This window comes from Denticeps clupeoides, chromosome 17 (assembly GCF_900700375.1).
Source record: "Denticeps clupeoides chromosome 17, fDenClu1.1, whole genome shotgun sequence".
In the NCBI taxonomy this organism is placed as follows: Eukaryota; Metazoa; Chordata; class Actinopteri; order Clupeiformes; family Denticipitidae; genus Denticeps; species Denticeps clupeoides.
Genome location: NC_041723.1, coordinates 14,439,983 through 14,453,997, shown reverse-complemented (window position 1 = coordinate 14,453,997; position 14,015 = coordinate 14,439,983). Strand labels below are relative to the sequence as shown.

Here is a 14,015-nt window from a genome sequence, read left to right as displayed (position 1 = left end):
CCCGTCGACTGAGTCAGGCTGCGTGAGGCTTCGTCGAAGCCCAAATTTTCCGTGACATCTGTTCTCCTCTCCACTACACAACCGGCACCAGACTCGGGAGATGTCTAAATTTATCTGGCTGAGTAAACGGCCGGAGCCTGCAGCCGCCGAAACAGGAGCACAGCTGTGCTGCCGCTGACCTCGATGGCCGCCGGGGACGGGCAGGAGGAGGAGCCGGACGGATCTCTGTCCTCGCGAGTCCGGCGCTCAGCTCACCTTCCGCAGACGGAGCGTGATGACGCAGCACAACGACTCCTCCACAATCTCTCTGCTGTCCAGCGTTTGACATTCCCGAGCCCCTTAAGGGCTGCTGCTCATGTCAGCAAACCCGTCAAGAGCTTGATTGTTCAGTTCAGCTCTCTGACGCACGGTACATTAACGCAACTGGATGATAGTCTTCACTCGTAGCCACTTAAAATAGGTTTGAGACGTCCTCTGCACTCTAATCATGTTTTGGCTATCCATGAATTAGTTGCCCTTTGTATGGTCCCCGATGCATTCCCTCCGGGAAAGAGGAAGTACCAAGAGATGGAAGCCCAGCTCGCACTTGGCAATCAACACCACTTACAGGCGCCAATTGACGACTCCTACTAGAGACATCAGTCGGGCTGTGGAGTCAAGCCAAAGGGGAGGAGGGCCAGCACCACACAACCAGAGACACCTGTGAAGCCAGGCAAGGCTCTAAGAGGACCACCAGGACCTGTCCATGGCCAACAAGGAGAAAAGGCAGCGAGAGGGAGCGGGAGGGGGGCGCCAGCTCCACCGTCATCCTACACTGGTGTCAGCCAGCAGGCCAGTCATCACCGGGCTTAGGCACCATGCCCGAGCACTCATTCGCCCACTGCACCCACTTCTGACATGTGTCAAGGAGTCTAGCGGCTTGGCAACTTCCTGGCAGGAGCCCTAGGAACCTATCGGGGCTACCGTACAGTACAACGCCTTTTCTCGACAGAGAAGGTGATCGGCTTTATCAGATTGTCTGGCACCATTACACCGGTGCCATATGCCACGAGACTACTTGCGAAGGTGTAATCACAAATCTGTGGGTGATTCTAGCAGCATCATGCCATTTTCACAGTTGATTTGGTCAGCCATTTAGAGCCCTTTGGGCAATGACTAGCTAGAAAGTTCTCTTTTCTGGTCAGATAATCTGAACTGGATTGTAATACAACACTCTGAAGTGGCACTATGATAGGGCATCAAAAGCACCAAGCGTTATAAGCGGAGGAACATAGGTTATTCACCTAACAACCATTTTGCCTCCAGAAGCTATCTGACATCACATAATGGGACTTATAGATATTCGTTTGTTATAATTGTATTTATGCTTTCACAATCTGAGAACCGCCCAAGCAAAGATTGTGCATGTGCAGGGAATGCTGTGCAGAGAGGAGTCATCACCTTTCTTTTATAGGGTTAAGACGGAAAAAGGGATCATCTTAAGCATTGCAATTAGCTGAGTAACCCCATAAGATTTCCTTTGTAATTTTACAACAGCCTTTCATCTTCGCGGCATGTAGGAGCTAGCAGAGTGGGAAGCGTTAACCCCTCTGCCAAAATGCTGCTTTCACACACTCCTTCATCATTCATCTGTCTCTCTGAGCAGCCCACTCGCACACAAACACCAGGAAAATGCACAGACAATAAATACGCACACCATCACACGGATTTTTCTTTATCTTGAAAAAGTACACACACTCCCACATGTGGCTCCTCTTAGCTCACGAACACAGATGCACTCATTCAAACATGTGGCTTCTTTTTAGCTCTTTAGGATGTGCTACAGAGGCCTCTGTTGTTCCAAACCATAAAAAAAGTTCCTACCCACTTCATTCTGAAAATGAAGTCATAAAATGCTGAAAGCAGGGGGGAAACGAGGGCAAGGGGGATAAAAAAAACACTCACACCAAACTATTTCAGTTTTGCCAGACGGTTTACAATTTGTTTCTTCCCAGCATGGGTCTACAAGACCTTCTGACACCAAGGAACCCTTCAGCGATGAACGTGAGTGAAGGACACGTTTTCGAGGTCCTACATCATTTGTTATCTGATAGTGAACAAATCTTGACTTTTTCCCAATTAAACAGGTGCCTTGCTGTTCCTGGCAAACAAAACGGTCATAGTAGCATCGACCATGGCTGAGCGTGGATAAGAACCTGAATAAAAGAATAGAATTCATTCTATTATTATTTCATGTTTGGATTTTGCCTTTTGTTTAAGCTTTTAAATGGAATGAAATTGCAACATAGACCCCGCATGACCAACTTGTAATATGGTAAAGTTAGTTTTAATGTGTTAAGGTATATTTTTGCACGTATCATACCAGCTGAGTCCAGCGTTGACCAGACAATTGTGTCCAATTTAAGTTCTATTGACTGGCAAATCAGCTAAAACCATTTTCATCAAGGAAGTCAACATTTGATCCAGGGTGGTAGTAGCCTAGTGGGTAACACACTCGCCTATGAACCAGAAGACCCAGGTTCAAACCCCGCTTACTACCATTATGTCCCTGAGCAGGACACTTAACCCTGAGTGTCTCCAGGGGGACACTGTCCCTGTAACTACTGATTGTAAGTCGCTCTGGATAAGGGCGTCTGATAAAAGCTGTAAATGTAAATGTGAAGTGCAAACTGTCTTTAAAGAGTCTAAGACTCTGTTCTGAGATTTCCATTTCATTTTCATGCATGAAATACAAAATAAAAACACAAAAAGCTACACTTAGACACCAGAGAGATTTTTGATTTTTTGTTCACGCTCCTTGGTTCACTCTTTTTGCATCTTGCTTTGGGATAAAAAGCTACCAAATTCAATCATAAAGTACAGGTAGAACCTGAAATTAAACCAAGCTGGGCCAGGGCAGCCACCTCATTTGATCCATAAAGGCTGGCTGGGGCAGATGCAGAAGACACGTTCACCATCGCCGCGATTTAGCTCTGACTTGGCGGGAATCGGCCGCGCCACGGAACCCGGGGCCCCTCAGCGTTGAGAGAGGAAGTCGTAGTATTCTCACAGATTTTATGAATGGGGGCTGCAAGCGGCGGATGAATCACGGCTTCCGTGCTGCATTAGCCAGGAGGCAGCATGCAGCCGCTCCGAAGCCGAGCCACCGAATGTCTCATGCAGCGGCCCGGCCCCGCTGCGCCGGCTCTGGGCACCGCGACAGGAAACTGTGCGGAGGAGGCCGGGGGAGTGTGTGGCGCGGATGCCACTGAAGGCACGTGGGAGCGGGGACAAAATGTGTGAGCGTGGGTGTGTGTTGCCTTGGATCTAATCTACCGGACACCAGTGCCAGCCCTGTAGCAGGCGGGGAGGACGATTTGGCAGGACTCCCTGAAACGCTGGACGCGATTGGACAGGATACGTCCATCACGACCTTCATCGCGAGCTTCGTCAGCATGATGCAACACCGACCACGCACTACCGTCCAGCTAATGCGTCACTACCGCTTAACCTCAGGTAAAAATGTGAGAGCCTCACATTTCGTACAATTTTGCGAATGTAAAGAGCCCAGGCAGAGAATTCCTGTTTGATCACTCAGCGCGGCTCACCAACTCCAACGGAAACTGAAAAAAGAAGCGGCACGTTTTCCCTGCACTCCACAGGGATTCAAGTGCGAACTTGCAGGGACGGGGGGGTTTTCTGCAGCAGATATATCCGTTATGACTGAACGAATCAATAGCCCCTGCTCGGGTTGCCTGAAGTAGACATTTACCGGGGTGACCTAGATGCACCATAAACATGTCAAGTGTGTAAGAAGAAAGGAATGAGGCTTGTTGGCCACACACACAAATGCACACATCTGCTCCTGCGCACAATCGGGTGTTGGGCGCACAACGTTTCTTACGTAGGGATTTGTGAGTAGGAAAAGCAAAGAAGTTGTCTCTATGGATAACATGATAATTGTTCGCCTGTAAAAGACCGTAAGGCAGAAGAGGTACGGAATTGTCTGAATACGGGCTGACATGCCAGACTTGCAGTGTTAATTGACCAGGTCATGGTGGCCAGTGTATCGTATATTGATTATATTGCCCTGGCTTTCTGGGGATCAGTCGGGAATGGAGCCACTTTTGGTTTCATCTGCCGGTGGGACATCACCACAGTGATAGAGCACCCATGGCACTGATGGCAGGATACAGGGTGCCGGCGCGGGCGTCTCCTCGCCCACCCAACGAAGCATGGCAGCGATTGGCGTGGAGGTGCAACCGGAAACCTTCCTGTTTTCTCCCCTCCGTTGCAGCCCTTTCATAAAGCTAAAAGAAACACATTAAAAATGTAAAGCCCATCCCTGCATGTCTGGGCAAACGCCTGGGATTAGGCTGCTTTAATGAAAACAGACCGAGCAGAAGTAGGCTGTGACAAACTTTCAGTGCTCAGAATCGGTTTTCCCATCCTAAAGGCCGTCCGATCCGGGTTCAGCACACAGTGGTGACTAAGCCGACAGGAATGCCTGCCTAATTATACACCTCCTTCAAGGGACAAGCACGAGCCCCTCACTCCTGCAAACATGCCACCAAGCCCCAACGCGTTGACTCGCAGCGGCCAGGCACCAGCCCGCACCCGCGGCGGGGACGTGCAAGTAACCCGGAGTAACTGCGCTTGGACAAAGAACAAAGTACTCCCATCTGCCCGGGAGAGCGGGGGAAGGAACCAGATGTAACGCTTCCTAGCCAGAATCGGCTCTGCTAACATTTAATCAGGCCCGTTTTACAGCCCAGCCTGTTACCAATTGTCTTCGGGGGCCCGGCTACACTTGCCGGGCCGATCCGTCAGAGAAACGGCCACGGCCACGGCGGCCATAAAAATAAATTGGGTTCTCTGCAGCCCAACAACTGCACTCCCTGGTCAAAGTGCCTCGGGGCAGTGATACCGAGTCCGTCTTTGGCATGGAGAGAGTAAACAGATTATCCGACAGGGAGGAAGAGTCCGTCGCAGGCGAGAGGGCCGAACCGCCCCTTGCTGTTGTTGGGTCTTTTTTTGTTTTATCTTCCATTGCAGGGGAGAGTTGAGAGCGAGGCCAAGTGCTTGAGCACTCGTGATCAGCCACTATGACCTTGACCTGACATTGAGAAGCCGCTTTGTGTAACACAGCCACTCCGGGGAGCCTAATCATCCGGCAGGCGAACGGTTCGGGAGAAAGGACCCATCAAACCACACGGAGACGGGGGGGTTGCAGATAAAGACCCTCGCAGCAAAAAGACTCTCTCATATTACCTGATGAAAAACATGAAAGATTAGCGGGAACAACGACTTTTATTTGGGGGCCTGCTGTTTCAGAACTTTTGAAGAGGAAAAGGGGGACTAAAAAAAAAAAAAAGTTTCAAAGCTGAAGGGGGATTACGTTACAGTGTCCACAATGGGTGAGAGGCAGCAGCCGGGAGAGCTGGGTGGCTCACTGCGGCGCTGTTTACTAATGGTTCCGGTTAAATATTGCGCCGCTGATAAGGAATGTGAGAAATGACGGCGATGCGTCTGGGAAATGATTCGGCCTCGGGCCCCGGGGCGGCTGCTGCTCTGAGAGTCTGGACGCTCCTTGGCCATCTCCTAACCTCTCCTCCCTGTTTGAAAGAGGAGGACCCGCTTGTCTGGGACACGGTGACCTGAGGGGACCAGTGGCACAAGGGCACAGGGCAAAACCCCAGTCCCGGGACCCGGAAAAAGACACTCGACAGCTCTTCGTGCCAGGAAGGCCGCCGTCGCGGCGACGAGAAAATCCATCCGGCGTGTAAACAGCCAGAAGATATCTGGCGGCTGGAGCCGTTAACAGGCGCAGATAAGGGCAGCGGAAGAGAGACGCGGGGGGGCGGGTGGGTTGTAGTAGAATTGTTGAGGGGGGGGGGCAGTAAAAATAAAGGAAGGCCAGACAAAATTGGGGGGAGGAGTGGGGGGGGGGACAGGGGGAGAAGTGTCTCCTTCTCGGCTGGGTTGTTGTGCTCGCACACTTGACATTTCTGTGACATTTTCCCTCCTCTTGCAGCCCCTCCTTCCGCGTTGGCCACGCTCGTCCCCCCGAAACCCTCGGCCCTCCCCGAACCTCTTCTCTCTGAGCTGAGCTCACCGGTTGCACAGCAACAGGTAGCTTGGACACACAGCCCAGAGTTCAGTATTCCATTTCCCCCAAAAAATATGGCAGCCGTTTAAGACCCGCGGTGTTCGAGGCTAACGGCGGATGTATGAAAAGCACCGGGGCTTCTTATTTTTAGCCGAGGACGAGATGGAAAGGTCCTGGAAGGTCCATGCTTCCGATGCCACTTCATCAGTCAGCTGTTAATCAGTAGTCTGTGACAGGACTCTTTGATCACAAGTGCAGCCAACAAGCGGGACGGCACAACGGCTTGTCAAAACTCCAAATGGAGAGGTGTGTTCGATTTGCGCATGCATGCACAAACACACGCACAGTCACACACAATGTGGGTCCCGCTGAAGCAGGTACGTGCAAGAACAAGCCCTGGAATGTCTATTCTATGCCGGGAAACAATAGCAGTCGGCCGGGCACCCCCCAGAGGCCTGAGAAGAGCCGCGGCGGACAGCCTCTCTTTAGAGGTGTAATTAGAGAGAGCCACTGAGAGGAGAGGACTGATCCAGATTGACTACAAAACCACTGTGTGCCCTTGAAGAAACATCTGTGCTCAAGAAAAACAAGGCAATTATATGGAGGGGTGGAAAGAGAGACAGAAGGAAAGAGGGGGACAGTAGATGTTCCGCCCCTTCAAAGGGAGCCCGAAGTTGGCGACAGGCGAGGACTCCCATGCTGTCGAGTCAAGACGTCAGTCTCTACTACGATGGCAAAGGAGTCCCTATCCCCACTGCCCTGTCTCCCCACAGAGACGGTTCCATTAGTGCTTATCTCCCACTCCAAAGACCAAAAAGGTTCCTGTTTTGAGTTTGTTCGACCTCTGAGCTGCTTGTGTCTAAAGGCGGCAAAACAGCTCCGGAGGAGGAGCACATTCCAAGGCCCACCTCCAAGTTTGTGGGTTTAGAGCTCCTGCTCCTGCCCCCGGGCCAAAGTAATGCACAGAATTCGTCATTCATTAAACCGCGAATGCAAACTCCAAAAATATATATTATTTTTATTTTTTTGCTTTAGATGTTCCTTGCGTGTGTGCGTCGGTGTAAGCAAATCCCTCAGGCTTCATTTTTTGAATGACAAAAACAAGGAACAAAACAAGTACAAGTGGACAGGTGGTTCTTTATTCTGCCAATAAACCGAACGGAACTGAGGCTAAGCAGCGTTCACCTGGAACCATTCTTAAAAAAAGGGGGGGCTAAAGCACCTTGACTTGTTTTTGTCGAGATGTCCTTGATATTTTGAGTCCAAGTGCCAAGACTCACTCCCAGAGCTGTTGTTCAAAGACTTTACTTTCCCTAACAGGTGTGCGGAGAAACACGTGCCAGCATGTCCCAGGTGGGACTGACTGGAAGTGCTGTAACCATTCTCGTCACCTTGCGGGTGGGCTGATTCGAGATCGGCCGCAAAGAGGTACGCTTGGCGCCTTCCTCCAATTATTCTGGGCTCAAAAAGGAAAAATAATAACAACAAAACAACAAATGTTACCGTTCTATAGGACGGGGCGACGCCTTGCTTCATTGTCCTTTCAAAATGGACAATGCCGTGTGGACAATGCACTGCTATTGATAGGCATATTATACTCTATATTGCTGAATTACAGCTTTGTAGAGTAATTATTATGGTTCTACTGTTGAAATGATAAAATATTGAATGTGTGTGCATATGCAAAGCAATCACCAATAATTGGTGAAACACAAGAAAGGTTGGAAGAATGCAAAATGCTGATGGGACCGTTCAACATAGGCAACAGTTGTGAAATATGTTGGTTCTCCCATTTATAGCGAGCCGAAATGTTGTCTAAAATAATAAATCATTTACTCTGTTTGTTTTCTAGCTGTGAGAAGGGACACGGGGTTGCTGGGAACTACGCCCCTGCTGGACTGTGGGACTCCTCCGCAGGTCTCCGCAAGGACGAGGGTGGAAGAAAACCAGAGCCTTCTCATGCACAGCCAGTTTTTCCCACCATTCTTCTGCACTTGGGAGAGGAAGGGCTAGAAAGCGGAGCTTTCCCAGGCAAGCCTGCATTGTTGGGTGCCACCCGCAGACGAACACAGGGGGAGGGGCGCGTGTTGGCACAAAAGGTGGTACATGACGATACGTCCACGGCCACTGATGCTGATGCCACTGGACCGGCCTTTATTCAAACACACAACTAATACATGCATTAAGGGCTCCTTAAGGGGAACACAAAGAAAAACCCAAAATCAAATGCGCAACAGAATTTAATTTCCTTTTTAGATATGGAACTAAAAAATGTTAAAGCGTTAAAAAAAAAAAATGTTAAAGCGTCTCTATATAAATAAATAAATACAAAAAAAAGCACAGTCAGCAGACGCCTGGGCTAGCAACCAAACGGTGTTCCAAATCTGAAGAGCGTAACCGGGGCTCGCTTCATTATTTTTACTTAATACTTTCAACAAACAGTTTCCACCAGCGCTTCGTCTGGCGGGTGATTACGTTCGACTTCCTGAGAGGAGGGATAAAAATTAAAGAGCTACCTGAACCATCTGCAGCTATTGTCGACAGCCTCTAATTAATTGCAGTCATAACTCATTCAACACAAAACTGATAAGACCGACTCAATATTTACCCGACAAAGCGCCGGGCCTGCCTGTTACACTAACTGACTATCAATCACGTGTGTAAGCAGCTTATCATCTTGCAATATGCTGAGGTGGAGTTTAAAAAACTGGCCAAGGAATACGCAAAATACCCCGGCCTAAAAATAGCCGTAATTTCTACGCGCGTGCAGAAGCTCCCGCCAAGATCAAAAGATCAACCTCTGCCAATTACAAGCGTTATAAAAGCTACCCCGTGCTCATAAATTCAGGTGAAGAGGAAAGTGGCATCATCAGCAGGATGAAGACTGATGCTAATTATTGGGAGGTGAAGAAACACAGCAAAAACGAACCCGGTTAGCGCCGCTGAAAAAGAACCGCGCAACCCAGGCCCCCCCTTCTTCTAAACCGGCTTATCCACGCCTATCCCGCCAATGTTTGGGGCTCGGGGCATGGCAGCGGCCCGCCACAGCTTGGCATCGCCTGGTTCGTGGGAGGAAAACCACGGGAACGGGCTCTAGTGGGGCAGTGGTGGACGGGTTCAAATCCCCGAACCGCCAAGGTGCCACTGAGGGGCCACTGAGAAAAGCACGGTCCCCACACACTGCTCCTGTCATGGCTGCCCACTGCTCACCAAGGGTGATGGTTAAATACAGACAACACATTTTGCAGTGTGGACCGTGTATCGCAATGACAAAAACAATCACTTTCTCTTGCGCAGAAAGAACCGGGATTCGAACCCATGGCTCCGGCAGAGCCAGGCTTGAGACAAAAGCTAAAACCATTGCTCACCCTTTTGGCACTGGTTGGAGTTCCAGCAGCGGTAACTGTAGTTCTTATTGAAGCTGGTCTTGATGCACTCAGGGCTGCTCTCCATGATGCCCGGGCAAACATCGCCGCACTCTTTCGACTGCTTGTTTCCCGCTATGAAGTTGTTGCTCTCGGCGTCCATGATGAGCGACCAGTCGATGGAGTCCAGGTAGCAGAGCTCAGGGTTCTTCTCGATCCGGATGGCCCCCCGCGTGATGTTGCGCAGGTTGTAAAGGCCGATGTCCTTCAGGCCGGTCATCTCGAAGATGACCAGGGCATAGTTGTAGAAGAGGTTGCGGCCGCGGATGACGTTGAGGTTGGGGAAGAGCGCGCTGAGGCTGTCGAGGCCGGACACGCGGAACAGCAGCAGGTAGTCTGTAATGACGGTCAGCTTGGGGAAACTGAGGGTGCGGAAGACATCTTGGTTGGCGTGGTTGGTCTTGTCTCCGATGAGCAGAATGTGCAGGTAGCCCTCCACCACCGTGCAGTTCTCCAGCTTCTTAAATTCGCCGATGTCATTCCGAATGTCGATGCTCAGACCACAGACTGTTGAGAGAGAAGATGGCACAGGTTTTAAATACACTCCAAAGCAAATGAAAAGAAAACAGAAAGAAAACGAAATATTTTTATTGTGTTTTATGGGGTGTTTTATAGTAAAAATGTATTTGTTACTTTGTGTCTATATTTAAAAATGTACAGACCAAAAAAAAACACTGTCAACCATGGGAATTAAAATATTTACAGTGGTTTTGCTTTGGTGAATATTTTATGATGGCATATATATGTATATATACGTATATTTATGTAAATCAATATTTGACAGTTCTTTTTTTTTTCATGTTAACAAATGTAGCGTCCCGTCGAATAAAAACTGATGGTCTGATGCCCTTCACATCGCGTTATCAAACCAACGTAAGAGCTAAAAGCTCGTAAAGAGCTAAAAAAAATAAATAAAAATTAACAATCTAAAACCAAATAAACCGTCATTAAAACTGCTTTTGTTCGACGGGACGAATCGCTTGATTTAGATTTTTGTTCTTAGCAGCCGTTCGTTGCCCTCGTCTGCCCCTATCCTTTAAACATCTGTTCCGTTCGTTCAGTCCTCGCTTCACCTCGTCCCATGCATACGCATTACTAGTGTGAGCTTATCCTTCTATTTATTTACCTACAACCTGATATTCGCACCTTTGTGGCCAGACTCCCCTTGTTTGATTTTTTTTGGTTTATCTGTTTACTTTAGTAAAAGCCTGTGTACTTTGTCCCTTATGCTGCGTGACGTATGGAGCAGGTAACAGATATGACGAATGATGATGAATTACATGAACCCCGGACTCGTAATTCTTCATTCGTATCGTGATGTGAAATAAGTACATCTGTCCACACTCTGTATTAAAATGTGCCCTTTGGGACACATGAGATGGGATCATACTTTCCTGTTCTATAAGCAAAAATCAAATCAATTTGCAAAGACTAAATGCTGCGTTATTTTAAAAGAGAGAGCAATTGCCGTGACTGTCTTTTCATGGCTTTCCCGTGAAACAACAGCACTAATATGCTTTATATATTATCTTTCTATCAAAATGCCAGAACAAATCCATGCAATTTGAAAAATTAGACATTTTATAAAGAATATTGGCCATGAAATTGAACATGTTTCTTCTACCATCCACCCAAAAGGATCCGCTTTACTGTGCACTTGGTAAATTCCAGCTGATGCAGTTCATATGATGCTGCTGGCACAACGCGGCAGGACCATCAGTAGAGTAGGTGGTCCTTCAATGGCCAGGACACGTTCACATCCACACTGCTAAAGGAATATGGTCATGTGCTTTCCAGACCACCTCTTCATGGGGTCTGAATGACCGAACCGAGTCTTGGGTGCATTCACATCAATTCAAGACGTGAATGCCGTGTCTGATCAGTGGCCAACGATCCCAAGACTCACAGACACATTTAGGCATTACGAATTAAATTGAGCAAAAAGAACAACTCGAAATCGAGATGCACACACGTTTATTTCTTTCCTTTTTCACTCCTCGTACTACGCATTTTGTTCTTGGTTTAATAGTGGGCCGTCCGCATGGTTTTTTTTTTTCCACTCGCCACCTCTTTTTAGTGAAGAGGATGTTCCAAGTGACAACAAATGATGCAGACCGCAGTCCTGCCGTAAATAAAGAAGCCAGGCCGCACCAACAAGGTCAGCCGAGGCTAGCTGTCTCTCCAGACCGCTCGCTCGCTCGCTCTCTTTTGCGCTCTCTCTCTCTCTCTCTCTCAAGACGCAGTGACACACTTCCACTTTGTTTTTTCGGTAAGATCTAGGATCTGAGGACCAGCTGCCACTAAAGGCTGCGGTGCTTCGCCCAGCGTGACCCCTGTGTTTAAAAGGGCCGTCCACCCAGAAAACAACAAGGCTTCAGGCCGCCGCGCACAGCGCCCGAGCATCCGCACGCGGGCCCCATATTTTATCCAGGAGGGCCGTCGCCAGCGTTTTTTTTCCGTTTAATTGCGCTCGGCGTTTAAGACCGGAGGGAGCGGCTACTGAGGAGCTTGTCATCGTTTGAGGGGCACAGCAGTAACAAACTGTTACGGAGCGAAGCCGCTCCTTGAAAAACGAAGCGATTGGGCCCGGGAGGCTGCGGAGGAGCGTCTCCTGAATTTGAAATGCAAATGCCGCAGAAGCAAATGAGTCAAGAGACGTCTGGAAAAGGGACGGATGCTGACATTTCCTTTACACCTATACAGATCAAGGGTCGTGGCAAAATGCCACCACGGAATCGTCAAGTAGGTTTTCACATTTAATAGTCAAAAGACTGAATTAACAGGAGCTTCAGATGAAGACAAACGTGACCAACAGCAGAAACGTCTTGACATATGAGTTCCTTTGGCTAAACCTTTTAAGTTCTTAGGATGGCTTCAGTCACCCCCTCACCGAGCGATGGCATCGCAGGGCGTCGGCGGTGGATCTTGGTATTCCAATTATCAAAAAATAAAAGAAGGACATGGAGCTATGGAGCACTCTCGGGCGGAAAGGAGAACTACAATTCCGAATCACGCAATGGATGGCGGATATTAAATTGAACAGCTTGCTTGTCGGCCCACCAGGTGACAATTGCTCCAGCGTGGAGAAGCACGAATGAAAAAGCCTCTGAAGAAAATCCACTTAAAGGGCCCCCCCCTGCTCAACAGAGCGCCAAATATAGTGAACGCGAATGTTTATTAAGATGAATGGGCTTTATTTGCGGCTGTCAGTGGCGTGCGAATCTCCAAATTTAGAACGGAAGTGATTGCTCCGCTAGAAAATAGTATTTGCCCCCCCCCGCAGTCGTCACGATCGCCCCGGGGCTGCGCTTGGGAATCGTGGAACTGTATGTCTCCTTTGTTTCATAGAGGATTTTTTTTTTTTTTTTGGGTTCCAGCAGCCAGAGAGAGAGAGAGAGAGAGAGAGAGAGAGAGAGTGAAGGAGGAGGAGGAGGAGAAGGGCTGGAGTGACTCGAACACAAAGGCTAATTTGTTTGTTGGTAAAGAGAAACTCAAGTCCCCGGTTCCTGTAGGATCCATTAATAAAATCCGCCAGTCTGGCACGAGAGGGGGGGTGGAGAGAGGGAAGGGAGATGGGGTGTCCGCCAGACATAACTATCTGCGTCTGTGTAAAACGAAGGGGGGGGGGACGGGGGGCTTCACCAAAAATGCTAATGCAAAGCGGCGAAAAACAAAAAAAAACCTCGTTCAAGTTATTCGCATGGGTCTGGAAGCGAACAGATCGAGCGATCCGTTTCTCCCCCCACGTTTATTCAATGCAAATAAATGCGAAAAATTGGCGCAGTTTTCGGCGAATATCTCGGCTCTTTTAACTTTCAGATGAGGCCCTGGCGCGCGCGTAAACAGTCGCCATCGCTCACGGGCGAGGCATCTCGACTATGCAGACAGACATCCACGCCGCCACGGCAACAGTGCGACGCCTAGCTACGCGTCGACGGGCTAGTTTCCAAAAGCATGTAAAAAATGAACGAGGGCCGAAGCGGAAAGCTCCTCTCCCACCTCGCGACCGCATTACTGCCTCGGAGAGGAATTTGAAGCGCCGACGACCTCGTGCCTGTTAAACAATGCTGCCCTGGTTACGGAGGTTCGGCGTCAGTGCTGCATTGCAGAGCCTTAAAGGTTCGAGCTCCGCGCTAATGCCGCCCGGCCACTAGCTGCCTGACTGTCGCAAAGACGAAGGGGAACGAGCCCCGGCGGGACAGATGACGATCTCGCGCAGTTTATCTGAGGTCACTGGAACCATTTAGTGGTCCAATAAGAGGCCGTTCTCGGAAAAGGGGACATGATTGTAATATTTTCCGGCCCTCGCACCAGAAACTGCAGGCAGGCTGTGGTGGGTAAAGTCTTCCTGCTCTTGATGGAACCGGGGCCACAACTTCCACGACCACCTTGCCTCGTCTGTGTGGCGGCTCGGACCGCGCCGGTGACACGAGCTGCCGTGCTCGGCTGTGGTGACAGCCAGGGACGTTAGGAAATAAGTAAAAGACGTCCAGGACCTTGGC

The 14,015-nt window shown here is 49.4% G+C and overlaps 1 protein-coding gene across 1 annotated transcript in view; it reads right to left on the bottom strand.

Annotated features, from left to right (window-relative positions):
• igf1ra (insulin-like growth factor 1a receptor) overlaps positions 1 to 14,015 on the bottom strand; it is a 79,472-nt gene that overhangs the window by 59,112 nt on the left and 6,345 nt on the right. Inside the window, exon 2 of the mRNA XM_028958411.1 lies at positions 9,457 to 10,020. Within this exon, the coding sequence (XP_028814244.1) occupies positions 9,457 to 10,020 (564 nt within the window). The remainder of the gene's footprint in view (positions 1 to 9,456; positions 10,021 to 14,015) is intronic.